The sequence below is a fragment of the Penicillium lagena genome, assembly GCF_028827675.1.
Source record: "Penicillium lagena strain IBT 129212 chromosome Unknown utg000001l_segment0_segment0, whole genome shotgun sequence".
Classification (NCBI taxonomy): domain Eukaryota; kingdom Fungi; phylum Ascomycota; class Eurotiomycetes; order Eurotiales; family Aspergillaceae; genus Penicillium; species Penicillium lagena.
In genome coordinates, this window is record NW_026623222.1 from 3,530,026 (window position 1) to 3,557,266 (window position 27,241).

The window sequence follows — 27,241 nt, forward strand, 5'->3', positions numbered from 1 at the left end:
CTCATGACAGTGATTGCGCGATGCAGAGACGCGCCAGCTTGCAGGCCGGTCATTGTTAGCAAGGACAGACAAGCCGACGACGGGATGGCTCATCAGCAGCTAGCTGGCTGAAAATGACGGTCGATAAAATTCGTTTTGTTTCCAATCCATGACTCCAAAAATTATGCGGCGACTTTCAATCACACTGCTCATGCATCGTTGTCGAGAACTCCAAAGGGATTCTCCCCTTTCGCATTCCCATTCGAAGTCGCTTTCTTCGGGCGGGTTTGCTTCTTAGCGCCCTTCTTCGCAGGAACTGTAGAGAATCCATCCTCGGATTCCGACCGGCTGGCCGAAGCAGCAGCAGTCTTGTTCGCTGCGGAAGATCGGGTCCGGGCCGGCGAAGAATCCACTCCGGCAATCTTCTGAGCGGCGTTGATGACGTGTGCTCGAATCACCTCTTCATCCGTAACCTCACTGTTCTCGCCCTCAATAGCGGCCTTTTGGATCTCTCGGCTAAGGCTCTTGAGAGCGTCCATGCCGGCCTTCTCGGCGGCCTCCATGTGGGTCGGCTGCTTGATGCGCGGGTCGGTGCGCCTCAGATACGACCGCACGAAGAAACGCACGAAGAGGTAGGTGAGGGGTAGCAGGTAGGTGATGTTGAGCCAGGTCGCAAAGGCTTGGCCGGTGGTATCCATGCAGGTAACCATCTGTTGGGTATAACCCGGTGCACTCGCCTGACCGATCTTCTTCCACCAGGAACCAACACCGGCCTCAGCACTGGGGCTGGTGGTGGCGGCGGTGGTCGCTTCTTGAAGATGGCGCAGAGCGGAACTACCAGATGGGTAGGGGATCGTGTAGTGGAGGAACAGGTAGGCGGCAGCCATGTTGGTTCCTAGAACAAACTGAGTGATTTGCATAGTGGTCAAGCTACGCTTGATTGCTTGGGGCACGCGGATACGGAGAGCAGTCAGGGTGTAGTAGGTGTACTGCAAACGGTTAGTGTTTGGTTCGTTCGCTGGATTGCATTGTGAAAACATACCATCATCGCGTGAATACCCGAGTTGACCAGCGCAAAGATCCAAATGGGCGCAGCCATATAGCGAATACCCGCCCACATGCACATCATAGCCCCGGCATGGTGGTATGTCTGCAGAGTCGAGCTCTTCTTTCCCTTGGCCAGGATGATAGCCGTGTCGACAACCTCATAGAACTTAGATAGGTAGAAGATCCAGCCAAAATACGCCAGACCCTCGTTCCAGAGGCGACCGGCATCCGCGCCCGGTAGACCGCCGGTCAGCTTCAGCGCTGGGTTCGGGGTGGACCACTCGTTCGTTAGGGGGTTGTAAGTGGCGGCGTTGCCGTAGCCGCGCTGCCCATTGATCTTGCACAGCGAGTCCACGACGCCGACTAGGCCGTGAGGATCATCACGATCCGGCAAGCTGCTGCTGAAGGCTCGGAGCATGCCAGCAAAAGTCCAGGCGGAGTAGATGGCCAGGAAGACATTGTGCAGCACGACGAACAGCTTAAAGAGCTGGATGTTGCTAAAGGAGTATGGCTTGTACCCGCGGCGCTTGTTCAGGCGGTTGACCAGGACGACGGTGACGGCGTAGACGCTGGCGATAGTGATAGGCACGCGCACGTCGAGAAGCTGGGTATAGAGATCATTGGGGATGTTGAAGGGCTGTCGCCAAGTAGGGTGGGCAGTATGTGGCGCGGGAATGGTCCCCGGGTAGGCGGCAGGAGGAAACTTCAGTAAGGAGGCCGGAGGGGGGGCAATGCGGACTGTAGCAGCCCCGAATTCGGCATTTGGCACGTTGATGTCGTACATCGTGCTCGCAAAAGGTTGAGGGAGACCAGAGTTGGGGAGAAGTGTGTTTGTCGGTAGTTCAAGATAAAGAGGAAGAAGAAAAAAAAGGTGGCTCCACCGATAAGAGATGACCAGGCTCAACCATCTAGTGGAGCCCCGGATTTGTTGGGACAGGGAGGCCGAGGTAATGATTATGATGTAGTGTGTGCGAAATCAGACGAAAAAGAGCATTTGACGACTACTATTTCTACTAATTTTTGTATATTTGTCCTATAGGATCGCGTCCTAGGTCCTAGGTATAGTCCTATGTATCGTGATGACCACACTAGCTAACGGAAGGCTGTCTATTAGGTTCGATCTGACGAATACCCACCAGCTCTAGCACGCGATCTCCTGACAATAATGACAACACAATTACTACCACTAGATATTCACTAAGTGACTACTCTGCTATAACTATACCTTGCCATTAAACCACCTCCACGAGATGTTGATGCACCCATCCCCTTGCTTTGGCCCCGGGGTGTTTTCTTTTTCCCCTCCCTAGGGTAACACAAGACGCGGACATACACCAGCGCACCGCGATTTGGTTGATCGCCACTTGCAGCAGCAAAATCTTGTTATTATTGTTGGGACAGCTGCCTGTTCTAGCGCTGCAGGAAACTCCCCAACAGCTCGGCGATGGCAAATTTAGTAGACACTTCGGCCATCCGGACTTCACATGCGGCCTCGGTCGGGCGCCAAGCATATGGATACACTGTCTACAGACTAGTCACGACTGGCTAGGCGCAATCCTCACATTTATCATTCATATCATTCATTGAGTCCAGTCAATGCTACTGCAGATAAAAATACAGAGTTCTCGTCAACGAGGCTTGGAGTTCAGAGGCACCGGCGGCGGCGCGGGAGATGCCGAGGACGGCGACGATGCGACGGGCGGCGCGCGTATCTCGGCCTTCTTGGGCGGAGGCGGAGGTGGCTTCTTGTTGCGCGCTGCGCTCTCAAGGCCACCAACACTGGGACTCGACTCAACCGGAGAAGAATAATTCGACGGCGGTCGGGGTATGCGCTTGTTAGCATTGGCTGAGAACTTGCGATCCTCGACAAAGGTGTTGATGCGCGACGTCATGCCGCCCAGTTTCTGTTTGCCCATATCGATCTTATCCGCGTGACGCTCCCGGAAGTCCTGGATGGAGGACCTGCCGCCAGCGGCTGGCTCCGCGGAATTGGTGGTCGGCCGCGTGGCTTGCCGGCCCTCGACAAAAGTGTTGGCCCGCGACGCCATGCCGCCTAGCTTCTGCTTGCCCATATCGATCTTATCCGCGTGGCGCTCCCGGAAGTCCTGGATGGAGGATCTGCCGCCAGCGGCAGGCTCCGAGGGGCTGGCGATCGGCTGCGTTGCTTGATATGGCGGAGGGGGAGCGGCGGAGCTGTAATCGTCGGTCTTCATTTGCGAGAAGCGCGACTGCAGCTCATTGACGGGCTGGGATTGACGGTCATTTGTCTCTCCGATCCCCAGTGCGGGAACTGACACGCCAGCGTTCGCGAGCCGAGACGTCGCTTCTTGGTTGATGTACCCTTGGGACGGAGAGGGAGATGCCACAGGCGGGGAGGGAGTATGTGACGCGGGACCATCTCGGGGAGGCAGACGGGGCGGCAGTTGTGGGGGCTTGGGCTTTGCGCTCGTCGTCGAGCTTGGGGAACTGCTGCCCGGGGAGTCGAAACGTCGCACTGGCGGGGGTGGGAGGTTGTTCGTAGCCAGGCCAGTCGTATCCACGCGGTAGGGCACCGGAGGCGAGGCGGGTTTCTGGGCGGCTGCCTCTTGGGCCTCAGCCTCCTGCTGTAGATGAGCGTTCTGGCGGTTGATCTGGTCCTGAGACAGCGGCGCGCCAACGCCATGGCGATCCGGGGATGGCGAGGTCCCCACAGGGCTGCGCTTCGGAGGTGGCGCAAAGGTCGATGGGTCTCTCAGCGACGACAGCGGTTGAGAGACGTGCTCTTCGCGATCGGAGTTTGGGTCCCTGCCCTTCCCCATCCAGCCTGCCTGCGGGGATGTCAGCCTTGGCCGAGTAGCCTGATCGGCATGCGCGACTCACCACCTGGTTGATGCCCTTGAAATCGCCGCGCCAGCTCTCCTTCTTGCCATCCTTGCTTTTAGGGTGCCAGCCCTCTTTCATAATGTTGTTGAACCCACTCATGATGTCGAAGAGTGTGTCTGGAGCAGTGAAAGAGGATGACAGATTGAGAACCGTTTTAACCTTGAACTTAGTCAGCCCCCCTTATCAGCACGTGTGCTACTGATCACATGATCGTCTATACCCTTGGTTGGAGTATATGGTCTCCACCAATGTAACCGACGTCTTTGAAGTAGACGCCACTACTAATAACATTTAGTGCGTATGCAGCATGATAATAGCGCGCGGAAAGCGGTCACCTGCAATTTGCTACGTCTTGACCCTTTAGCGGCGCGGGTAGCGCCCTCATTCCAGGCTAAGGTTTCATGAACTTTTGTCAGCGTTTATTTTTATTTTTAGCCAAAGCAGGAGATATAAAATGGCTATTAAGACTTGACTCTTAGTTGAAGAATTATAACTTCCAAGGTTGGCAAGATGTCAGCAGTCCAGTCCCGATCTTCCTCCCGTCCCACCGGATGGATAACGACGGAACCATGTACTGCAACACAGCCCTATGGTCCAACACGCCCAGTTGCATCAGAACCACCTTCTCTGCAACAAGTTCCAGATCATGTTTACCAGCTCGCAAAACTGATACCCGTCAATGAAAAAGCACGGGTGGCTATCGAGGCGACAGCTCGGACGAACGTGGAGCATCATCGGAAGTTCATAAGCGAAACAATTTGGGATAATAGGGTCACAAAATGTTTTAGCCTGTCTATAAGCACATTGCCTGAATTCCCCCATCTTGGATGGAGGATTGGCCGGGGCCGTGGGGAGCTCAGAAACGGGGGCGTGGATCTTCTCCTATACATCGCAGATGAGGGCCATGCGGATCGTGTTGCCGGCCTTCACGCTCGGTTTAATTGGGTTAAGGAAGCGGCTGGCTTCTTTATTATTTCCGATGGTGAGGATAAGAGAGTGGTGGTTAATGGGGAGCCATTCAGGGCTGAAAAGCGCCTAATTTACAAGCCCAAAAATGACATCCTGATTGGAGGATGCCTTTTCACCTTGCAATATGTTAACCGGACTCATCAGGAGGAAGACTACTTTCAGGCTCAATTGGCTCAGATGTTCCGCCGATTTCACCATGATGGGAATCCTCTGATATTGTCTACGCCTGAGCACCATGCTCGTTTCGGCGATTGGATAGTCCAGCACCCGATTTCGAAAGGGGCCTTTGGCATTGTTTACATGGTCGTCCATTTTCGGTCAGGGCACCCAGCAGCAGCTAAGCGCATATTCAAGTCCAAGAAAAATGAATTTAGCGTGGACCGAGAGATCCAGATGACTAGGCGGATTTCGCAAATTAGCCATGTTAGTTTTCCTTGTTACTTCCAGGGGCCTATTTTCTAATATGAGAGTCAGAGACGAATCGTATCCGCTCTCGCGATAATCCACCAACCAGCTCAGACAAAAGCCGAAACGGTAAGCCAAATGGACTCCCATCCATTACACCCTACTAAGTCACATACCTAGTTAGGCCAGGATGAGGGCGCTTCTTGATCAAAACTGGGAGCCCATAATCACGGACGAGTATATTATTATATCTCCTCTCTCGAATGCGACGTTTCGCTCATTGTATACATCAAATGTATCACTCGAGAGCAGAGCTATTTTATTCGCTCAGCTCTTGGACGCAGTTGCTTTCCTTCATAGCCAGGGCATCTGGCACCGGGATATCAAGCCCGACAACGTGCTGGTGAGAACCTATGATCCCCCAGACGCAATGCTTACCGATTTCGGATGCGCGTCCGACAATCCAAGTATCTTGTATGATCGCCCAGGAACTGTGCCATATCTTGCACCCGAGCAGGTAGAGGGACAAAAACATGGCCGGGCCGTTGATTATTGGAGCTGCGGTATAGTTGGATGGGAGCTGCTTGAGAAGAGAAGCGTTCGTTCAAGGATCTGGCCCGGCCAGGACCTTGCGAATTACCACCGGCGTCTTGAGAGTTCGGATTCACCGTTGGCTAAATGTGCTCGAGCGATGTTGGTGGAGAATCCATGTCAACGAATGACGGCCGCTGACGCTCTTCCTTATTTCAATCACTTGCAAGGAACTAGGGCATAGCCCTAGCGGGCAGTCGACTCTCATACGTTATATATAGAACTCGGTTCTATAGTCCTTTTTAGCTTAGTTTGAACGAAATTGACTTTTTGGTTCTGTCTATCTCATTCATTGCTATTGTTATTGCATCCTGATACTACCTCTCCTTATCTACTGCGCGATCAAGAAAAACAAAGCCAATAAGGCTACCAGAGAAGCCAACGCAGCGCAGCCCACGCACTCCTTCCAGATCTTGTCAGAGACCCATATAAAAGCTAACTCACGATAAGCCAACAGTGAGATTCCTTCGGTACCGTACATGGTGCTTGCGGAGTTAATTGGCCGTCTGAGCGACGACGACAGCTACCGCCAGTTCCTGGAACACGACGCGGGGGGTTCGAGAAGGTATTTTTAGTTCTAATGTGTCCAAATTCCACGGCCTTCCCTACGAGGAGGGCCAAGAGAGCGCCTAGCAGCTGATGGCCCAACCGTTGTTGAAAAACAGGCTGTTTTGTTGGACCACATTTGATATGATCTTCCAGGGTCAAACATTACTCTCTTGGGCTGCACGCCGTAGTCGAACATACCACCCAGCAGGCCAATGTAGACGAGTTCAGGCACATTTTCCAATGGAGTGTCGAAAACCACCATTCTGCTCATGCAGCGGACAAGCAATGGCTACGGCAGCATGTTTCTCGAATCAACAATGAAGCAAAGGAGCAGACACAACCACCCCGGAAAATCATGGTGGTGACCCACCTTGTGCCGTCGAGCTCCCGATCCGTGGGGCCAAATAATATCGCTGAACACAGCTCGGCCTATGCCACAGAGCTGATATCAGGAGCCGACTGGACGAATGTAGACGTTTGGGTCTCTGGCCATACGCAATATGCGGTCGAACAGAGTGAGGGAAAACTCCGGGTACTCAGCAGCCTGCGGGTAGATATATGTAAATGAGGCACACACTGCGGAGAGAAGAAGAAGGGGGGCTTCTCGAAGCTGCATGATCAGCCTTGTTAATTGCCTAAGTTATTATTAGCGCAAGAGCTAGTCCATCCTTTGTCTAGCGGGTGTTCTAATTCAGGTATCGAATGACGAGTCTTCTTCTCCCGTTAGGGCTTCCTTGTCCCCACCGGGCACGAATGGCCCCCAAACCACCAACGCCCTGTTCTTTCCGTTTCTCTGATGCAATACTCGTGTCGGTCACTGAGTAGCCGCGGAGCAGGGGAGATGTGCTGCATGCTATGTTTCGGGCAATCCACGGCGCGATGCCGATATGCCCAGGAGGAGGGAGGGGGTTGTTGTAGATGAGGGTTTCAATGTTTCAAGACGTGTGGACGATCCAACACCACAGCGGCTGGAGGGCCTTGCGATCGTCGTCGGCCCTTTGTTGGCGCCTCGTATGCCGGTGAGGGCAGTGCTAAGACCCATACGGGTCAGCAAGGCTGTGGGAAGTTCGTGTTTCTTGCTTCTCATCCTCTCTGCGTCCAGCTCATCTCATCTCACCACTTGCATTTCTTAACCGGCTGTGTTACCTCGCTGCAGGCTAGATCGGATTAGATCCTTGTTGTGTCCCCCAGACCCTCAGACTACGATTCTTCGGAATCGATAGTCTGCTGCTCCCTGAAGCCATCATGGGCGACTTCGCCCCCAACTGGCCTCTGGTGAATGCTCCCAGGGAGGAGACTCCCAGTGAAAGAACTTCCATTGAGGATACTCCCAGCGAGACGGAGCCAAAGCATAAGGAAACAAGCAAGGAAAGAGAACCAGACCCAGCGACATCAGATGGCACTCCAGCGCACGCGGGAGAAACGCCCAAGCCCGACCCCACGAGTACGACTACGACAGATGCGGGCAAAGACTCTCCCAAGGAATCCAAGACAGCGAGCGACGAGACGGAGCCAGAACCATCGGAGATACCGGCGCCCGGTACCGATGGCACAACCTTCACGACGCAGACGCAGACATCGGAGGGATTGTTGACCTACACGGGTAGCATAGCGCCAACCTCGACCTCGACCTCGATCTCAACCTTAACTTCAACCGCAGCCCCAACACCAACCCATGCCTCGTCCGAAGATGGCGGGTCATCCTCGAGCGGAATTGCCTCTACAAAGACCAAGATCGCCATTGCCGTTCCAGTGGGCGTCGTCGGCCTAGCCATCATCCTAGCCTTCATCATCTTCGGCTGCCGCCGCTCCAAGCGCCGCCAGCGCGCCAACCGATCTTCCTACAATATGGCCCAGCCCACCACCTCCACTCTGCTGCCCGGGCCGGGCTCCGCCTCCCAGCTCATGGTCGCGCCCAAGCTCAGTACCTCCGAGCCGGCGGCTCTACCTACCCCTCAGCGAAATTTCTCAGTCCTCACTGCACCGCAAAGCCGCGATGCAAGCCCGCGGCCCGTGCCAGCTGCCTTAACCCCAGGCTCGGCACGAGGCCTCTCGTCGCCTTCGAACCAAGATTTGGGTATTCCAACAGCTGTCGCTGCTGCGGGTGAGCCAGCTACGGGGGACCATCGCAGCACCTCCGGAACACAGCGCGGCTTCGAAGCCATGCGTGGCACAAGTCCATCATCCCGAAGTCCGTCTCTACCTTCACCTCAACTTCCAAATAACCCCCATGCATCAGAATCATCGGACCCGCAAATTCTACTACACCGTGGACCGACCCAGCGTAGCGGCGTGTCCGAAGTATCCGACGGGGAAGATGACGGCGAGCGAGATCTGGATGACATGTCGTCCGTCTCGTCGTTTGATGAAGATAGTCCGCGCTCACCTCGCGGCCCGAACAGGTTTCTACGTCGCTGAGCGCTCGCTGTGAATGAATGTTTAATGTCCATTTTGTTTATTCCCTGGGGATGTAACCCTAGCCTTGATGGCTTGGTGACTTTTGCTGTTGTTTTCCGTTCAGCATAGGCGTTCACTACCTTGGGTCGTTTGGGTGTTTTTTGGAGTTGATCGGGTCTCATCATGGTATATATACCTGTCATTCGCTCTGTGTATACCAATATCAATATAATGCTACGGCTATCATCACTTCATTTATCCAACACTTCTTCATCTCTGAACTACAGCGAGAGCATATCAGCCAAGTCGATGCACCATCGTGCAACCCCATCGTGAGAAAATCTGGATTTGCACAAGATAAGAAGGTGAGAAGATGAGGATCTGCGCTGGCGTGTCGCTCGATAATAGGCTCCACCTTGACTATTCGTAATAGATTGAGATTCTTATGCCGACCACTTAGCCTATCAGGTCCCAGAGAGTTCCGTCGTCACAGAAAAGAGACTAAATTTGGCATACCTCCACCAGATGCTGCAAGAGTTTCACCATCTCGTTGCAGCAAATAGATCCCGCCGAGTCAGATTCTCTTACTTGGAATACATGGTTTCCCCTCTCATGCAGCTTCATAACACACAAAGCGTGTGATACATCAGTTTCTCGAACAAGTTTGCGTTGCGTTACGGGACTTGTGCATCACCCTGGGACTCTTTTGCATGCACCCCCCGCTTTTTCGAAGCCTATAGACCTGGTCCGTAGTTAAATGTCCTTCCAACAATTTTCATGAAATATAAATACAACACACTCGTAGCCTGCTAGAAGTACGAAGAGTTTGGAGCTAATCACGGTACGATGTCATGTCCCATCCCACAGCCTCCTAGGGTCCCATTCCTGGGAAATATCCTTAACGTCGACTCAAATGATCCTTGGGGCTCATTAAAGCAGCTTGCAGACAAATATGGTTCGTGATAAGGCCCCCAGCCTACTCGCTAATTAACACATAATCCCTAACTTGCCTCCAAGGGCCTATCTACAAGATTGACGCCCTTGGAAAGCATGTCGTCATAGTAAACAGTGCCTCGCTTACCGAGGAGATCTGTGACGAAAAACGCTTTCGGAGATGCTCGACGACGCCAGTGATAAACGAACTGCGTCGGGCAGCCAATGATGCCCTTTTCACGGCCTACGACAACGAGCCGAGCTGGGGAATTGCTCATCGGATCATGGCACCATTTGTCGCCCCGTCTAGTGATGATACGAGAATCGAAGATCTGCACGAGATGGCGTCAGAGCTTTTAGCTAAATGGACCTCAAGCTTCGGTGAACGAGTTAACCTCACGGAAGACATGAAGCGTTTAAATGTGCAATCGGTCATATATCACTTTTTCAATCAGCGCCATAATCTCCTTGAGGGCGAGGGACCAGGTGTTGTCGAATTGATGGATCACGCCACTTGGGAAACAGTCGACCGTTCGGCCAGACCGAAGGTCCTGAACTGGCTCTACTACGATCGCATATACGACACATATATCAAGGATTTTCGCAAGATGGCCGCTGACTTCATTGTCTCTAAAAGGGCCGAGAATCCTGCCAAGCAAGACATGCTCCACGCTCTTTTGTTTGCCAAAGACCCACAGACGGGTGAATGTCTTGATGATGAGAAAGTTATTGACGAAATAGTCACAATAACAGTCACTGCAAGCTCCACTGCCGGTCTCATGTCATTCGCACTCTACTACCTCCTAAGGAATCCCGACAAGATGATCAAAGCTCGCCAAGAGATCGACCAAGTTTTGGGAATTGGCGCGAAGATCACTGTGGAAGACCTGTCAAAGTTACCCTATCTCGAAGCAGTTCTAAGAGAAACTTTGCGTCTTTCTGCCACAGTACCAGGCTTTGTACTGGAACCCATACCATCAGACAACCCCGGAGAAATTGTTTTCCTTGCAGATGGGAAATACCAGGTACCCAACAACCAAAGACTCATGGTCCTTCTGTCAGCTGTGAATCGTGATCCAGACGTTTTTGAGGATCCGGATGAGTTCCGGCCAGAGCGAATGCTAGGTGAAGCCTTCGAGAGGTTGCCCGCCGGAGTAAAGAAGAGTTTTGGAAATGGGAAGCGTTATTGCCTCGGAAAGAGGTTTGCCCTTCAGTTGTCGATGATCACTCTGGCCAACGTGCTTCGGAGTGTTGACCTGCAAGCGGCGGATGAGGAGTATCAGCTTAAGCAGACCGGCAGAGAGATCTGTGCGAACTTTCTTGCCCCAGTGGGGTTTTTTGTCACGGTTGGCCCTCGAAATGCCGTTACAAACGGTCAGTGACAGATCACAGTCTAGTTTTACCAAATTGGAAGAAATACTTGATCGCGAATATACTGTACTTCTGGTCTATTAATAAGAAGAACTACACAGCAACTAATTAGTCGCTTCTTCGCGGCGCCTCGGACAAATCCTTAGGAACTACGAGATGCCAGGCCATGTGCATTTCCTAATGCTTTGGGTATCGATATATTGCTACGGCTATTATTACTTCTACAACTCTTCCGCATCTCTAAATCATAGTGATCTTTATTCTGGTATGCGAGGTATATGTACAGTACATGATATTCTTGTAGCTGTGTCATTTTTCTATCTTCCACCGCCCAGGTCAGGCTTGTATGCCTTGACCTTCCCCTTGGTCAATTCCCGGAGAGCCATGGTAGCATACTGGCTCGAAGCCAGCTGGAACTTCAGCACAACGGCAACCTTATCACCAGCCGATTCAGAAGAAACAGAGGCATCCTTCTCACCATGTTTCAGTTTCTCGAGGTCTGTCTGGACAAACTGCTCGTTGTCATTCGAGTACAGCTTGATATCAAAGGAAAAGTCCGCTCCCATGCGGCTTAAGACCTTGCGGTAGCTGCCACTCAGGCTAATATCCCTCCAGCTGCGGCGCATGTCGAGCGGATCAAGGTGCCCGCCCTGCTCGCTGCCCATGAAGCGACGGTAAAAGTCCGTCAGCTGGTTGGGCGGATAGATAATATCAAAGCCCGGCAGGGGCAGCACAACGTCAAAGATGGAGTACTCGCCGCTGGCAGCTTCGTCGGCGGTCAAGGCTCGCGCGCGCGTAAACATGTCCTCGGCTGCGAAAGCGCTGTTCTCGCCTTCGGGGACCACGACGACCTCGCCGTCTGCATCGACGTTGGCAGTCTCGTCTTCAGTATTGGCTTCCTTGTCACGGTGCTCGTGCACAATGACCAGATCGCCTTCCACCACGCGGTCACCGTACAACCGCCAGCGCTCTCCAGCGGCGAAGTTCCAGACCAGGGACTGGTAAGCGTGCACGTACATCAGCCGCAGATTGCGTGGGATGGCCTGCAATGCTCCCTTGTAGTCGTTCTTGGATCGGGCCAAGTGGCGGATCAGCATGGATTCGGCGGAGAACTTCCGCGGGAGCTTCTCCAGAGCCTCGTGGGTGTTACCGCCGGTTTCGAAGAGGTGGATTGCTTCAGCGCGGGACTTGTCGTCGGTGCTGATCAGCGCCTTGGAGGCCTCGCCTTCCTTGGCCGCTTCGAGAACGTGAGGGCTGTATTCCAGAATGGTTTCGCAGGCAGCCTTGAAGTCTCCCTGCAGCATTTTGACACCGATTGTGTCTGTCCGAGCCGAGAAGGTTCCGAATCGCTGCAAGCCGTAGTAGTTGAGATATCCCCGCTGGTGAAGATTCTTCAACGACGAACCAACAAGCTCCGACGCCTTGGCGATAGCAGCCTGTGGGTTGCTGAAATCCACACCGGGGATTTCGCATTCGCGGAGAGTAATCACAAACTCATTTCCCTTGAGATCACCCAGATCGAGACCATGTTTCTGGTGCTCAAAGTCACCCACCACAACATTGCGGAGGCTCGAGTTCAGACCCGCAATGCGATGGGCATGGACGTGACGAACGCAGGCGCGCTGCGCGGTCACGCCTCGTCGGTCCTTGGTACCCGCAAACTCGAAGCCCTTGGGCCTCATCTTGAGCATGCGCGCCAGAGCGGAGATCACCTCCATGGTATCTCTGTTCTCCTTGTAGATGGTGAAGTGCAGATACTGGCCGCCGAGCTCATCCCAGTTCGGCCGGGAGTCTCGAGGACGTCCACCGCGCCCGCCGCCGCCCTGAGCATTGCGCTTGTTGCGACTGGGAGCTGCCGTGATAGTCAGCACCCCTTCAGCGTCGGTACTAGACTCCAGCTGTGAGTTGAAAATGCGGCGAATGGCCTGGTGGATCTTGGTACGCAAGTCGCGGTCAGATACGGCGGCCATGACCTTACCCAGTTCAGCAGGTTTGGCTTTGGGGTTTGTCATGGCACGCTTGTGGAGTGCCACAATCTTGGCGGCATTTTCAGCACCGCAGTATTCCACCAAAAGAGCATTGTCCTCCTCCGATACCTTGAACTCTTCCGCTTTGATCTCTTTGGGTTCGGCAGCTTCAGCTGGCTCTTGGGGGGCCTTTGCTTCAGTTTCCGGTGCAGGGTTTGATGCCTTCTCGGTGTTTTTCTTCGCATTTGGATCTTTCGTGGTTCGGAGGTGGAGGACTTCGCCAGACGGCAAGATCTCGTTGACCAGGAAATCGGTGTATCTGGCAGAGTCAGCCATTGTCTTGTGCCCGCCGAGTTGGGTTACTCACCTTTTCTTCAGAATACCCGAGAAGCCCTCATTGTCGACGCTCACATACTCGGTGATCCCCACCTCGATCTCCTTCAATGCCTGGACATCTTCGCTGGGCCCCACACTCTCTGGTAGCTTGTCCGCAGTACCGTCAATTGACAGGGCAGCATCCACGGGTACATCGTCTGTCTTCTGCCGCTTTCGGGGCGACTCCAACAGCTCTGGTCTGTCCATTGTCGCGGTCACCAAACGTCGTGTGCAGGCAGAAAAAGCAAAGCAGATACAAAAAAATGCGATAAGATTGGGCCGGGATAACAGTTGATCCGAGAGCTCATTGATGCCTGGCTTGCCAGGCTGAATTCAGACCCCCATAGAGTACGCGCAACTGCCCTCACCACAGACGACCTTGGAACCAATCAATTCACTCGCAAACCGAGATTTATGCACATTGACCTCTAATAATGAACTCGCTATACAGTCTATAATTGTCGTAAATACGAATACGACGTCCCGTTCAGCCCATCAGACGCGTAATCCAATCCTGCTGCCGGTTGCCGCTCAGCCGAAGGTCGATACACGCGTCCGGGCTATTGGAATCCCGCTGGCCGGCTCCCCACACACTAGCCGGAAGCACGCACAGCCCGCCCGTATGCTTGCCGGTCGCCGATTCTGAGTCGTCCACACAGACCGGCTCCTGCAGTCCATGGAACGGTGCCCATGTCACCCGCTTCGGGGGACTGTTGGTGTATTGCTGCTCGGCCTCCGTCGACTGAGCGACCAGCGGGTGAGTCGACGGTAGATTCTCCGACAGCGCGTCCAGAATGGCGTCGGTGAACACGCCGGGACCGGTGATCTCATGCGTCATCTTCTGCGTGTAATGATCGTAAAACTCGCCAAAGAGCCACCGCTGTCGGTTGAAATGTTGTTTCGTATGCGACAGCACCCGCACAATCACCTCGCGCAGCAGGGGACTGAACCGTCGCGGCGCATACAGGTTGTACTGGACAAACCCGTACTTCCGAGCCCCCTGCCATTGAGCCCCCATCTCGGGCGTGGCGAATGGCTCGTCGGTCTCAATGCCCACGACCAGCGAGATGTGGGCCTTGGGGTTTTTCACGGCAACTGTCTCTTGCAGCGCCGGGCAGTCTCGGATGGGGAGGACCGGGACGACATCCAGGTCTGCGTAGTAGCCGCCGTGATACCACATCACCAGGTACCGGAGCAGGTCGGCGCGGAGGTGTTCATCTGGGTATGCTTTCCAGTAGTACCTCAGGTCTGGCACTAGGTTCAGGAATGCGTCGAGAAACCACTGGGCCCATTTGCTCGAGAGGACCTATTGAGATGGAGGGTCAGGTCAGGAGCGATCGCAAAGACAGTGTTGAACACCCACCTCATGGTCCCAATCGCTATTTCTGTCCTGAAAGTCATGCGAATCCTGGCCCCGGCCGTCTGTATTCTCGCCGGTGCCCAGCAGGACCTGCCATATTTTGTGGATAGCTTTATTATCTCCATGTTCCAGGGACACCTGCTCGATATACTTCAGGGCATTCCTGATTCGAGCCTCGTAGTCCTCATCCGGGTTATCGCGATAGGGGGAATGCCAGAGGAATTCCGGCTTGATATCCGAGGGCGACCGAGCGAGATTGGAGGATGGGAGAAGCTGAAACAGGAGAAAGGCAAGCGCAATCACCAAGAACAGGAGACCTTTGCGGCGGTTTAGATAGGATCCGCACGCAGGTCGAATTAGATTCAATGACATCGTCACTACCAGATCGGGTAGCTCTGCGATGCCATTGCAGTGTTGAGGAAGAAAGAAGACAGAGAATAATGGCCTGGTGCCTGATTTTTATTTGAGATGACGCAGCCCTGCCCACTTGGTTACTCATGCAGAAGAATAAATATGGGGCCTTTTTTTCTCGTGGTGGTGCCAAGTGCCTCCGCCCGACTCCCGGTGTTGGGTCCGGTGGATCTTGCCTTACAGGGTAGGCAGGATGTGGATCGTCGGCATCGTCGGCATTGTCAGTCACGCAAGAGTTGATGTGATATATCTGTGAAGAATAACAATCCGTGGGTGAGTTGTCTATACTTAGTTCCGGAAAGGGGGGGGGATCAATGCGGATATCGCCGGGATCCTAACCACTCACATATCAAATGGTCTTCGGTTTCAACGACACACGCCAAGTCTTGGCAGCCAAAATCCCTGTCGAATAGACGACATATCAGGATCAGGAAGGGATCTGATTGGCAGATGATTTCAATGTAGATTTGCCATGTAGACATGCGGTAGTCATCCCAGCTCCCGAGCTTTGATAGCACTTGTATGAAGTACACTTCATCGGCTGCTTCTTTCTCTGTTTGGCCATTCTTACTCTGTCTGGTTAAGATGGAGATGCCCGTCACGGAGGTGAGGGGTCCAGAATGGCTGTTGCCATCTGTGGCTTTGAGACTCTCGTATGTCTTCTCACGCATGAGCGGTTGATCACCACCAAACCCCGAACCGTCAGGACTCACTCCCTCTCTCCCCGGTCCTCTGGTGAAAGGCGTTTCCCACCATCAGTTCAGGGACTTACCCATCAAACGCTGTATCTTTGTTTCTTCACTGCCCCTCAACCAACCTGACCCAAATTCTTGGTGAGGAACATCTAAGAGAAACAAGAAGCAACTACCACCAGGATGATGGCAGACGGAAGGTTTCACGGTTTGCAGAACAGTCAACACAGCAATACCAGGGCAGGTTTCAGAAACAGCCTCCATGCACCCCCCTCTCGAGAAGGGACCTCTCGCTGTCCCACAGGCAACAGATCCCACCCCCACCCCATGTCTTCGGCGGTTCGCAGTCACCCCCCGCCTAACCTGACCACCGTCTTCTGCTCCGGGGGTAATGACTTGATCAACACAAACGACCAGGCCATGGACATGGACGGAATGGACATCGACTCCACCGCAGACATGCTCAACTTACCGACCGAATCATCACCAGCAGCAACAGCAGTAGCAACAGCAACAACATGGCCAACTCGCACCGCAGAAGGTATCTCCCGCCACATTTTCCTCGTTGACATAACAGACCTCTACAACTGCAACCCCAGTGAACTCAACATCCTGGAATCTGTGCACCTGCACCTAGACACCCGCCTGAGACTGGGGAACCTGTCCGATCCCATCCTCCCAAACCCGCCTCAGTGCTGGCGCCTGCGCATTGCCATTGACACGCGCTCCGATGATCGGGGCGATGCGCTGGCGGATATTGTCTTTCGGCTCTCAGCGATGCAGGATATGATTCGGGATGGGTTGGGTTGGTTTACGGGGTTGCCCTGGGAGCATAAGCATTTTGAGGTCGTGGTGTTGCGGCCGAGGTGATGGATTGATGGATCTAGTGAGCAGGCGGGAGAAGGAAGTCGGCAAAGGTTAGTCTTGTACCTAGTTGCGAGAGTGATCACATATGGGATGGAGAGTAGGTAGATACAGTCCATAGATTAGGTAGCATAGTTGCTAGAGAATTGAAGTCAAGTCACTGCCTTTCGGGCTAATATACATACATTTCTATGCCGGTCATCAAATCATAATGTCGTCGGTTCAGTTCAGCTGGCCAGCTGAACATCTTCATCGCTGTCTCCCGTCAGATCAATAACAGGCGCAGGCCTCAAAGCAAGCGGCTCAGGCATCCGCTCCTCGCCAGCACTAGCCCCAGCCCACGCCTTCTTAATCCCTTTCACAGTTTCCCAAACTGCCTTCCTGGCCTCATGACGCTCCGTTCCTGCCTCAAGTAACTTCTCATATGGTGTCAGCGTATGCCGTATATGCGCCTCCACAGCGAGGAGAGCCTTGCGCTCCTCTGTCGTCGTCGATGTCCGCCCTACCCGCCCGGATCCTTTGAGGAACGCATGCTCCAGCACCGTTTCGAGGGATGTAGCCGGCATCAATGGAAAATGGGCCTGCAGTAGCTCCCGCGCGCGCGAGAGGTCCTTCGCATCGCGGACTTGCACGGCACTGGCGCGCGACGACGCTGTTGCGGCGGCAGAGTCCCGGACTTGGTCGTGGATTTCTGATGGGACGCGGATGCCGCGTGTGCGTTTTGCCGCGTTGTTCTGGAGACCGTTAGAATCGTCGCGGATAAGAGAGACAAATCATAAATAAACATCACTTATCACATACCCAGACCACATATACCGTCTGCCCGGCCTCCTTGGTCCGACTGCGACAGTGTCGCGTGACGTAGACGTCGCCTTTGGGAACAAAGACATACCCCGGCTGCAGCTGGTGGCGCTCGAAGATGTTCTAGACATTTGTTTTGGTGGTTAGCACGCAGTACATAGTCAGTGCCTGGAGGTAGCACTTACCTTCTCGAGCGGATCCAGAGACACGGGCATCACCCCTTGACGCAGGTTGCCATTTGTGAGATCAGATAGCGGGCCCGAGCTGCGTCGCTTGAGTACTCGGGCAGTGCGCCGGCCGACTTTTTTGCGGCGGTGTTGTTTCTTTGTTTGTGCCATAATCACGGATTCTTTGGGTCCGAAGGAACAGGTTAGTCCGAGGCGACGTTCTCTTATCGGGTCCCCACCATGATTGCGCAGCACCAGTTCACGACGGGGTGAGCTTAATTATTGCATGTCTACTACCCCTTGGTGGAATGTTTCCTCCTCTGAACTTAATCATTACGCGTGTTGCCAGTGCCATTGGGCGGGACCGCAATCAATAAATAGTGAAGGGCTGTACCTCGCTCTAGACCACCGGGAGCGAAATTGGGATCAGCCCGATCTAGCGTGGTGTTCAGCTGAGATCAAAGGAGCAATGGAACCCGAGGGATAAAAAAGAATGGAGCAAGGGCTGATCGGACTAGGCCGCCGAAGTGCTGGATTGGGCGCACGACCTGCCAAGCTGATGCGGTGCACTGAGATGCAGGGGCAATCGGAGGTAGACAAGTGATTGCCGTTACGAGCAGTCAGGATTGATTCTTTGCTACGAGGTGCTCGGTGGCCGCAACGGACGGAGGGACTCAGAAATACACCAACGTCATCCAGACGTCGCCTAGTAGACGCTAGGTAATTAACAAGGCTGGATCTCACGGAGCACCTAATGTGGATCCCCTCGACTCTGTGCAGTGGATCGATCGGTGGATGTTGCTCGGAGGAAAAAGGGAAAAAGAAAACAGACATCGGCCTACACCTACATCGACACTCTGACGACTACTCTATTCTGCCTCTTCTTCCACCACATCCGTCATGAATTGACATGAAGTAACCCCTATCCCACTGTTCACATTCCTGTCCAAATACTTCCAGTGCCAAGGTTGCCTGGCAGCTCCGACCCTGGGTGACATGAGTTGGGACGACCCTGCGCACAGGTATGCATGCCCCTTGACTCTCCCCTTGTGCGGGGAGTATTTCTCGAGATGGTGTGGTTTTTGTACTTCATTCATGTCATGCTCATTGCCTCCTCACCATCACCATGCTGACCATGTTCAGCTTCGAGCCACAGACCCCCACAAGAACCCCGACCACCGCGAACGACTCCTTCCACACCCCCAAACTCGAGTCGTCCTTCTTCGACCCCCGAGTCACCTGGGACACCGCCGACCCCTATGCCTCGAGCCCTGAGTTCCTGCGGACCCCCCAGAAGTTCGGACTAAGGCAGCATGACCACCACCACCATCACCACCACCCGGACACCGCCAAACGCATCCGCGCAGTGAAGCCGCTCCCCAGCGTCACCGAGGACGATACCCTGGGCTCGGCCAAGTCCGCGGCGTCAATGCAGACACCGCCGCCCACCAGTGCCTCGCGGCGGAAGGCCGCCGAGTTCGACCAGCTCGAGGGGCTCGCCAGCCGGGACGCTACGCCGAGAACAAGCACCCACCTCGAAACCCCCAGTCGCCTGCTGGGGGCCTCGCCGAGCATGTTCGCCAACCTCCAATCCTCCCCCGATCTCTTCCAACTTGCCTCCCTTGACCCCGCGGGCTCGCCTTTCTTCCCGCAACAGCGCCTGTTCTGGGACCAGGATCTGGAACAGCCCATCCATGATGTCCCACTCCTCAGCAGCGGCATGTCCGCCAATCCCACCAGCAATCCCTCGACCAATTCACAGCACATTCCCCAACTACCCTCAATCGATAGCTCTATGGATCTGCCCGATTTCAGTCACACGGGCTTTGGGATCCCCGCTGCGCCTCCTCCTACAGATGCCGCCCTCTTTCCCGCACCATTCTCCACGTCCCCTCGACGTCCCTCCGCAAAGGCCGAGGATCCAGCCATGTTCTTGAGCTCGCCCGCTCGCCGATTCGGTGGCCCCCAAGTGACTCCAGAGAAGAAGCCGTTTGGCCGGCAGCCCTACCACCATCAAATTGAGGAGTCGAGGCGAGAAGAGCTTCGCCGTGCGCAAGCCCCGGACGTTCAGAGTCATGGCTCCTTTGAAGAAGACGAGGAGGAGGATGACGATTGCACGCCCCGCGGTGGCCGGCCAGGATTAACCCGGAGTATGACCCACAGCGCCATCTCCAGCTCCTCCTCCTCCTACCGGCCTCTCAGTCAGGGGGCCATGATGGCCTCCACGAGCGGTATCCGCAAGAGCCCTACCAAAGGCCGTGTGTCGCCGGCAAAAGGAATGCGTCCTGGCACCTTGGGTCGGTCCAACTCCGTTGCAACTGGGTTCCCAACTCGTTCGCAGTCGGTCGTGCTCAAAATCGGCCGGGATGGTCGTGCAAAGGCTGAAATGCAACCGCTGAGTGAGGCTGCCACCGGACTCACTGATCCTCTGGGTGGAATGGACCTGGACGGTTCAGCCACCGAAAGTGAGGCTGATCCGGCTGAATACTCGGAATACCCTGCTCTCCCTCGCCCTCAATCCTCCTACGCCCACCTGGATGGTGGTCGACGGCCGCTCTCCCGCAGCGACTCGGGCTCTCGGCCTTTGTCAAAAGGGTCGTATGCTTCCACCACGGCTTCGTCGCAATCCGGCCGCCAATCTCCCTGGGCGGGTTCTTCTCGTGGTGGAACGACCCGATCGACTTATCGCGGATCTCCAGAAGCTCTGAAACGAACACCTAGACGCCAGTCATCGTTACTACATTCCGATCCAAACTATACGCGCGGCAGCGTCGCCTCCGACTCACTCCCCGAGCCCGACGAGGACCATGGCGATGCGCAACATGCGCTCCGGCAAGTCCTCAAAGATCGCAGCCGGGGCGGCCGCCCTGCCACCAGCGGCTACAGGGGTCGAATCAGTCGTTCCTCCCAGTCGTTTACACACCTCCACTCGTCGCCTCCGCATCTAGGGAGCGACTTTGATATCAATCCGCGGCAGGCCAATGTCTCGCCCACGACCCTCACCGATCCTGATTTGGCCACACCCAGCACCGAACGCCATAGCAATCCCAGCAACGCCACGCGCTGCATTTGCAACTCGATGGATAATGGCGGCCACCTCATGATCCAATGGTGAGTTTTGCCTCCTGTCATTAAACATGACCCGTTTCTAATAGAATGGCAGTGAATCGTGTACTTACTGGCTGCACACCAGATGCGTCGGTCTCGAGCGTGCCAACCTACCCTCGGTGTACGTGTGTGTCTTCTGTGCCCAAACCCCGACACGGCGCAACCGCCCGCGAGGCATGAATCCGACCGGGAATAACGGGCCACCATCGCCTCTGGCACATAAATCTTTCCGATTTCGATAATCATTTCTTGTCGATGCCTTTTGATGACCAGCATCCCTGCCTTTCCTTTGTCAATTCTCCAAGCCGCTGTGCTTGTTCCTCTTTTGCATCTTCTGCTTAGCGGGGATTTTCATGTTCAATCCCTCACAACCCTAATCGCGCTCTTCTCTTCTGTATCCCACTTCGTCATTTTCCTTTTTCCTTTTTGTTTTATCATGATACCAATGTACTACTGTCCGTCCGCGAGGACTTGAATTGAATACTTCAACCAAGGAACCACTCAGTAAACATCCATCCTGATAGGCCTATCCAGGCTTTATCGCCACACCGCCCTTTTATCGCCCAAAAAATCATCTCCGCCCACTCTCTCTCTCTTGTCATACACACACACACTCTCTCTCTCTCTCTCTCTCTCTCTCTCTCTCTCTCTCTCTCTCTCTCGTAGACGGAGTGAGCCTCACTCTTTCGGCTTCTCTTTCTTATTTGCGCTTGTTACTTAATCATGTCCGCCTCTCTCCCCGGCAGCCGGGGCCTCCCCGTGTCGCAGTATGACCTGACCACGTACTGGGGCCGTGTGCGCCATGCGGCCGACATTTCCGATCCGCGGTGAGTCAAACGAACTACGTACCTCCGGATCAAGCATGAGCTGCTTCTGACTGGCTGGCTGTAATAGAACCCTCCTCGTTTCGCCCGCGGGTCTGGAACAGGCCAAGCAACTCATTGCTTCCTACAAGCAGAACCATGTCCCCGCCATGACACCCGAGCTGTGGCGGGCGAAGAAGGTTGTCGATTCCACACTGCACCCAGGTAACTAACCACGAGCGCAACGAATCCCTCTTGGGAATTTTGGTCAGCCATGCTGATGAATATGCCTCAGACACCGGCCAGCCCGTCCTTCTCCCCTTCCGCATGTCCTGCTACGTGATCACCAACCTGGTCGTAACGGCCGGCATGCTCACCCCAGGCCTGCAGACAACGGGGACTCTCCTCTGGCAAATCGGCAACCAGTCACTCAACGTGGCGATCAACAATGCCAACGCCAACAAATCGACCCCGCTTTCAACGTCGCAAATAGCGAAGTCCTACCTCATGGCCGTGTCAGCTTCCTGCTCCGTGGCGCTGGGTCTAAACGCCCTCGTCCCGCGCCTGAAGCGGGTCTCTCCCAATACCAAGCTAATCCTCTCGCGGCTCGTCCCCTTCGCCGCCGTCGCCAGCGCCTCCGCGCTAAACGTCTTCCTCATGCGCGGCGAGGAGATCCGCCGTGGAATCGACATCTACCCGGTCCTGTCAGACGCGGAGCGGCAAAAGCGCGAAGAGGCCGGCGAAGACACCACCCCGCAATCTCTCGGCAAGTCCAAAAAGGCTGCTACCCTTGCCGTCGGCGAGACGGCTATCAGCCGCATTCTCAACGCTACCCCGATCATGGTCGTGCCGCCGCTTATCTTGGTGAAGCTTGAGAAGACACAGTGGCTGCGTGCACGGCCGCGCATGGTCCTGCCTGTGAATCTGGGCCTTATTTTGACCACGTCGCTGTTTGCGCTGCCGTTGGCGCTGGCGGCATTCCCGCAGCGTCAGGCTATTAGTGCCGCCAGTTTAGAGGAGGAGTTTTGGGAGCGGGGTGGGCATGACGGCATGGTGGAGTTTAATCGGGGTATTTAATTCTGTCTCTGTGTTTGAGCGTATAGTATATATCTCCAGTGAATATACCGTTTCTGCATTGTATTCGATCCCTTGGTCTCCAGACCGGGATGTAGTAGGGACGGCTCGGCGCCATCTATAGCTTTAATATCAATATACGTAGTATCATCGAGTGGGGCAGATTCCTCTATATATCTTGATTGTGTTGATGCGCTGTGTATAAGTTAGTTCTTCTACGGAACTCTCCAAACTTCCCAATCTATGTCTATCGGCTAGGAAGATGCTACACAACATTCATATCTGGCTCCTTCCTCGCACGAAGCACATCCTCCACCCTCGCCGCGAGATCCAGCAACTCATCATCTCGATGTTCGAAGCCCAAAAACTCCAACCCAATCGGAACACCCTTCGGAGCCGATGTAGAGGGAGAGCTAAATCCGGCTGTACTCGATAATCAGCATGTATTGACAAAAACATTCTGCGCGGAGGTGCTAGCAATCTTACCTGGGAGACAAATCGCAGGCCGCCCCGTCAAAGCAGCCAAGATCCCATTCCTACCCGCCTGCGGCGTGCCCCCCGTGGGAACAACCAGTCTCCGCTGATGCGGGTACGCCAGCACATCAAGCTGGTTATCATCGAAGACGCGCTGGACCTCTTCTTTCAGGACTTTGATTCTCTGTAACCTCGCGCGATATGCCTCGCTCGTGCGCGAGAATGTCACTGGGTCTTTCAGTGCCGCATCAAACGGAGCGGTCACGGCTTGCTTGTCGTAGTTGCCACTATCAGCTACTGATGCTAATGAGCGGTGGTCCGAGTGCTCGATCAGTGGCGATTGGAGGAATTCATCGAGGCAGAACTTGAATTCGAAGCATTGGGTGTCGGCGTTTTCGCGGAGATTGGCGAAGCTCCAGTCCTCATGGCTAGATGCCGCGATGGGCACGAGGGTTACTGTTTCTTTGTTCTCCTCTTGGAAAGAGGCGAGTGCTTTGCGGACAGTCGATTGGATCTCTGCGTTCTCGACTTGCAACTCCGTGCCTTCGTGGTCTTTTTCTTCCACTCCGAAGTATGCATCCAATATACCAATTCGGAGCTTACGCCCAGACGAACGAGAATAGTTCTGCGTCTGCGTCTGCGTCTGCGTCTCTCCTCGCATAACATCAAAAACAACCCGGACATCCTCAACCGTTCTCGCCATGGGCCCCGCACAATCCTGCGTCTCAGACACAGGTACAATGCCCCTCAACGGGACAACCCCCCATGTCGGCTTGAATCCAACAATCGCGCACGCCGACGCCGGAGACCGCAGCGAGTTGTTCGTGTCCGTCCCCGTCCCTACCAGTGCCAAATTCGCCGCTAGCGCGGCCCCGGTCCCGCCCGACGACCCGCCGGGTGTGCGGGATAAGTCGTAGGGATTGAGCGTCTGGCCTCCGAGCGAGGAGACCGTTGTTCCATGCATGGCAAATTCATGAAGATTCGTCTTTCCCAATATAATGGCGCCGGCGCGGAGTAGCTGTGCCACGACGTCGCTGTCCTCGCGGGTGCGCATGTTCGCTAGCGCTTTGGTGCCGGCGGTGGTTGGGAGGCCGAAAGTGCCGAAATTGTCCTTGAGAACGATGGGCACGCCGTGGAGGCGTGGGAATGGCTCATTGCGTTTGAGTAGTTCCGTAGTTTCGGTGTCCTTTTGGGTCGCTAGGCGCTCTGCGTCTGGATTGAGGCAGAGTATTGCCTTGAGGGTGTGGTCGTACTCCGCAATGCGTGCTAGGTAGGCGCGCACGACGGCCGCGCAGGTAGTCTGCTGCTGGCGGAGGGCATTGTGGAAGCCGGCGATGGTTAATTCGGAGATGGGAAAGGGCGACATGGTGTCTGGTTTGTCTGTTTGATAATTATCGGCAGTTGAAGATAAAGTCCTCGGGCGAGAGATGGGTAATACAATGGGTGGATGCAGGGATCCACATCTACTACACTTTCTACTGCACTCCCCCAGGGCACGAATGTAGATCTCAGCGGTTTTTACATTGCTATCAAAGTACGCATCTAGTTCACCGACATCTTCTCCATGGCATCTGCAGCACTTGCACCAACATCCTCTTTCGTCGCCTGAGTGGGCAAATCCTTGCCCTCGTCAGCCTGGACCTCGGAGGGTTTCGCTCCGGCGCCGGGGTGTCTGCTGCCCTTGTCCTTCTTCTGCTTCTGCTTCTTCTCCTTGGGTGCCTCAACGGGGTAGGCCTTCTTCTCAACCTCCTGCCAGTCGGTCGAAGCCTGGAATTCGGCCGAAATAGGTGCCAGAAGTCTGTTGAGAGCCGTGCTGACGGCCGGCTTCAGTAGTTGGGGTGTAAGCTAAAGACAGCACTTTGTTAGCAAAATAGGATCTTTTTGTGTTTTATTTTTGGAGAAGAAGAAAGTACGCACCACATCGGCGATATAATCTTTCTTCACGGCCTCGATGTCTCTATATATGAGCGGTTCGGCATCATGCCGCTGAACCGTGAAGTGCCGCTCACCGTCGAGCAGGGAGCTGGCAGGGAGCAACACATGCTCGACGAACGCAATAAGCCCATTTTCTTCCACAACCTTAGGCACACACGTCGCCTTTTTGATTCTAGAGGGAAGTGTTAGTACATTAATAGGAAACGTACGCGGGAAGCTCGAAACTTACTTCTTCACAACATTTTCGGGGGTTTCCAAAAGGTCAATTTTTGAGTTGGGGCTTGAGCATCACAGTTAGTTTGGTTCTTGGTTTTAGAATAGTGGCACTTACTCGCTAGCACTCATTTTCACACCAGTCAGACCAGGCACGATGTGATTCATGAGGTCTTGGTACGTAAGTATCAGCATATCCAAGTAGATAGGTTTTGGTTTTGGGTATACTCACGAGCGCGAGACTTGTAGCCGGCTTTCGGAAGAAGCTATACAAATGGGAGTTGCATTAGATGAGTAAGTATGGTTAGGGAAGATGATGTATTACCTCCGTTGCAAGTGTCTGCAGGAAATGTTAGATTTTGTTTAACGGTAAAAAGAGAGAGAGAGATGGGTAAGGAATCACTCACAAAAATCTTCCTCTGATCCACACCACTTCGAAGGATTAGTCCCCTTATTCTTTGCCTCGGTCAGTTTGACTCACCCGAATTGCGCGTGTACTAGACAAAGTGGTTAGCTGGCTAAAAGGATTTGGGGTTAACATAAAGGTACTAACCGCCGAGGTACTCTTCGTCAAGAGCTTGGAGAAGCTAGTGGCATGAATTGATTAGCTTATATACCATGGATGGTATAGGATAGGATAGGAGAGAAAGAAACTAACAGGATACAGAAGAGAGCTGATAGCGGGTGCGGCAGCTTGTTTCACAACATCCGCTCCGCTGTGCTGCGCGCGAGTTGAGGTGGTGATTGAGGCGAGACGGTAGACGTCCATGGTGTCTGTAGATGCTGTTACTATTTGTGGCGAGGCAGGACATGTTATGTCGATATTTACATTTCTAACATGGGATTAGTAAATAGCCTAACCAAAAGCAGACTGAAGTGCATGCATACCGAAGTCAACTGGTACGAGCTGCCAAGAACAAACTCCAGCTTGTCAATCGGGACATTGACAGCCTTGAGCAAGGCCACGATGCAATGTCGGTAGTAGTGCGCGCGAAACTCCACCAATTCAATAGGCGCTTTTCCGGCTGCGGAGAGTTTAGGTTAGTACCTGTTTTTATTTGGCAAGCGATCTCGCACTTACCATCTAAGAATCCGTGCACATCCGCGAGCAGAATCTGCAATAAAATTAGGAACATTGCATTATAGATCAATGCACGCACGCAGAACCTGCCTTGACATTTGCGCCAGCTTGCAAGAACTGTGCGATTTTCATCATCTGGAAGTGGCAACGTTTAGTCGAATGTCAGAGTAAGTCCATGCATGGAGGTCAACATACAGGAACAAAGTATCCACAGTGAGGCTAGAGCGCGCGCGCGATGTTAGCAGATGGTTCTCGTACATGACAGTGAGTGAAAGGAGGCAGGATGATGCGACGAGATGAACAAAACGATAGGGTTCTGTATTTTCCATCCTTAATTTCCACGGAAGAGTAGTCATACCTTTCCAGTGGTAGCGGTTCCTATTTACCAAGTCAGAATTTGATGATTTTCGCGCAGACGTTGCGTTGCACATACCCCAGTAGATGCGAAGAGTCTCATTTTTTGACAGCACTTCATCGATCAGCTCCGGGTTCAATGTCTCCGCTATGTTCTCCTGTATTCCAGTAAGTCTGGAGAACTAAATAAACTGAGGTCGCATGAAAAAAAGAAGAAGAAGAAGGTTCTCAACGAGACTTGCGGCTTCTCGAAGGACAACCCCCGCCAATCCTTCCATATTCATTCGCGGGCTTGACGAACCTGAATGAGAGCCAGCTTGGCCTCCTTAGACATCGGGACAGCCATGATTCAGCGATTCAGGAAACGATTGCGCGTATGCTTCCTGTCATATAAGTATGGCAAGGAGAAAGAAAAGATGGTTGGAAGAGGAAAGTGGGATGAGTCAGGTGGAGAACGGG

At 54.0% G+C, this 27,241-nt stretch overlaps 14 protein-coding genes across 14 annotated transcripts; 6 read left to right on the forward strand and 8 right to left on the reverse strand.

The window, feature by feature from the left end:
* Positions 1-188: 188 nt before the first annotated feature.
* N7510_001540 (elongation of very long chain fatty acids protein) lies at positions 189-1,810 on the reverse strand (the record flags this gene model as incomplete). Its single annotated transcript, XM_056973467.1, has 2 exons — positions 189-968; positions 1,022-1,810. 2 exons carry the CDS (start codon positions 1,808-1,810, stop codon positions 189-191), a joined length of 1,569 nt encoding a protein of 522 aa, XP_056838584.1.
* Positions 1,811-2,654: 844 nt separating this feature from the next.
* Positions 2,655-3,987, reverse strand: N7510_001541 (uncharacterized protein; the record flags this gene model as incomplete). Its single annotated transcript, XM_056973468.1, has 2 exons — positions 2,655-3,833; positions 3,886-3,987. The coding sequence occupies 2 exons, from the start codon at positions 3,985-3,987 to the stop codon at positions 2,655-2,657; spliced, it is 1,281 nt and encodes a 426-aa protein (XP_056838585.1).
* A 411-nt stretch (positions 3,988-4,398) lies between these two features.
* N7510_001542 (uncharacterized protein) lies at positions 4,399-5,831 on the forward strand (the record flags this gene model as incomplete). The annotated part of the gene is made up of 4 exons (XM_056973469.1): positions 4,399-5,280; positions 5,332-5,391; positions 5,447-5,665; positions 5,784-5,831. The coding sequence occupies 4 exons, from the start codon at positions 4,399-4,401 to the stop codon at positions 5,829-5,831; spliced, it is 1,209 nt and encodes a 402-aa protein (XP_056838586.1).
* A 1,816-nt stretch (positions 5,832-7,647) lies between these two features.
* On the forward strand, positions 7,648-8,820 carry N7510_001543 (uncharacterized protein; the record flags this gene model as incomplete). Its single annotated transcript, XM_056973470.1, has 1 exon — positions 7,648-8,820. The coding sequence occupies one exon, from the start codon at positions 7,648-7,650 to the stop codon at positions 8,818-8,820; it is 1,173 nt and encodes a 390-aa protein (XP_056838587.1).
* An 825-nt stretch (positions 8,821-9,645) lies between these two features.
* Positions 9,646-11,114, forward strand: N7510_001544 (NADPH cytochrome P450; the record flags this gene model as incomplete). The annotated part of the gene is made up of 2 exons (XM_056973471.1): positions 9,646-9,754; positions 9,817-11,114. 2 exons carry the CDS (start codon positions 9,646-9,648, stop codon positions 11,112-11,114), a joined length of 1,407 nt encoding a protein of 468 aa, XP_056838588.1.
* Positions 11,115-11,420: 306 nt separating this feature from the next.
* N7510_001545 (pseudouridine synthase PUS7) lies at positions 11,421-13,652 on the reverse strand (the record flags this gene model as incomplete). Its single annotated transcript, XM_056973472.1, has 2 exons — positions 11,421-13,389; positions 13,438-13,652. The coding sequence occupies 2 exons, from the start codon at positions 13,650-13,652 to the stop codon at positions 11,421-11,423; spliced, it is 2,184 nt and encodes a 727-aa protein (XP_056838589.1).
* Positions 13,653-13,932: 280 nt separating this feature from the next.
* Positions 13,933-15,177, reverse strand: N7510_001546 (uncharacterized protein; the record flags this gene model as incomplete). The annotated part of the gene is made up of 2 exons (XM_056973473.1): positions 13,933-14,751; positions 14,809-15,177. 2 exons carry the CDS (start codon positions 15,175-15,177, stop codon positions 13,933-13,935), a joined length of 1,188 nt encoding a protein of 395 aa, XP_056838590.1.
* Positions 15,178-15,527: 350 nt separating this feature from the next.
* Positions 15,528-15,887, reverse strand: N7510_001547 (uncharacterized protein; the record flags this gene model as incomplete). Its single annotated transcript, XM_056973474.1, has 1 exon — positions 15,528-15,887. One exon carries the CDS (start codon positions 15,885-15,887, stop codon positions 15,528-15,530), a length of 360 nt encoding a protein of 119 aa, XP_056838591.1.
* A 348-nt stretch (positions 15,888-16,235) lies between these two features.
* On the forward strand, positions 16,236-16,778 carry N7510_001548 (uncharacterized protein; the record flags this gene model as incomplete). Its single annotated transcript, XM_056973475.1, has 1 exon — positions 16,236-16,778. The coding sequence occupies one exon, from the start codon at positions 16,236-16,238 to the stop codon at positions 16,776-16,778; it is 543 nt and encodes a 180-aa protein (XP_056838592.1).
* Positions 16,779-16,999: 221 nt separating this feature from the next.
* On the reverse strand, positions 17,000-17,911 carry N7510_001549 (DUF2293 domain-containing protein; the record flags this gene model as incomplete). The annotated part of the gene is made up of 3 exons (XM_056973476.1): positions 17,000-17,506; positions 17,574-17,696; positions 17,759-17,911. The coding sequence occupies 3 exons, from the start codon at positions 17,909-17,911 to the stop codon at positions 17,000-17,002; spliced, it is 783 nt and encodes a 260-aa protein (XP_056838593.1).
* A 955-nt stretch (positions 17,912-18,866) lies between these two features.
* On the forward strand, positions 18,867-20,855 carry N7510_001550 (PHD finger domain protein; the record flags this gene model as incomplete). The annotated part of the gene is made up of 1 exon (XM_056973477.1): positions 18,867-20,855. The coding sequence occupies one exon, from the start codon at positions 18,867-18,869 to the stop codon at positions 20,853-20,855; it is 1,989 nt and encodes a 662-aa protein (XP_056838594.1).
* A 716-nt stretch (positions 20,856-21,571) lies between these two features.
* N7510_001551 (sideroflexin family transporter) lies at positions 21,572-22,728 on the forward strand (the record flags this gene model as incomplete). Its single annotated transcript, XM_056973478.1, has 3 exons — positions 21,572-21,675; positions 21,743-21,876; positions 21,947-22,728. The coding sequence occupies 3 exons, from the start codon at positions 21,572-21,574 to the stop codon at positions 22,726-22,728; spliced, it is 1,020 nt and encodes a 339-aa protein (XP_056838595.1).
* Positions 22,729-22,990: 262 nt separating this feature from the next.
* Positions 22,991-24,565, reverse strand: N7510_001552 (amidase; the record flags this gene model as incomplete). The annotated part of the gene is made up of 2 exons (XM_056973479.1): positions 22,991-23,148; positions 23,212-24,565. 2 exons carry the CDS (start codon positions 24,563-24,565, stop codon positions 22,991-22,993), a joined length of 1,512 nt encoding a protein of 503 aa, XP_056838596.1.
* A 176-nt stretch (positions 24,566-24,741) lies between these two features.
* On the reverse strand, positions 24,742-27,128 carry N7510_001553 (tyrosine--tRNA ligase TYS1; the record flags this gene model as incomplete). Its single annotated transcript, XM_056973480.1, has 16 exons — positions 24,742-25,044; positions 25,117-25,306; positions 25,364-25,414; positions 25,466-25,520; positions 25,580-25,613; positions 25,673-25,687; positions 25,755-25,779; positions 25,829-25,844; positions 25,901-25,934; positions 26,006-26,121; positions 26,177-26,180; positions 26,236-26,372; positions 26,429-26,462; positions 26,787-26,806; positions 26,862-26,940; positions 27,084-27,128. The coding sequence occupies 16 exons, from the start codon at positions 27,126-27,128 to the stop codon at positions 24,742-24,744; spliced, it is 1,158 nt and encodes a 385-aa protein (XP_056838597.1).
* Positions 27,129-27,241: the final 113 nt, after the last annotated feature.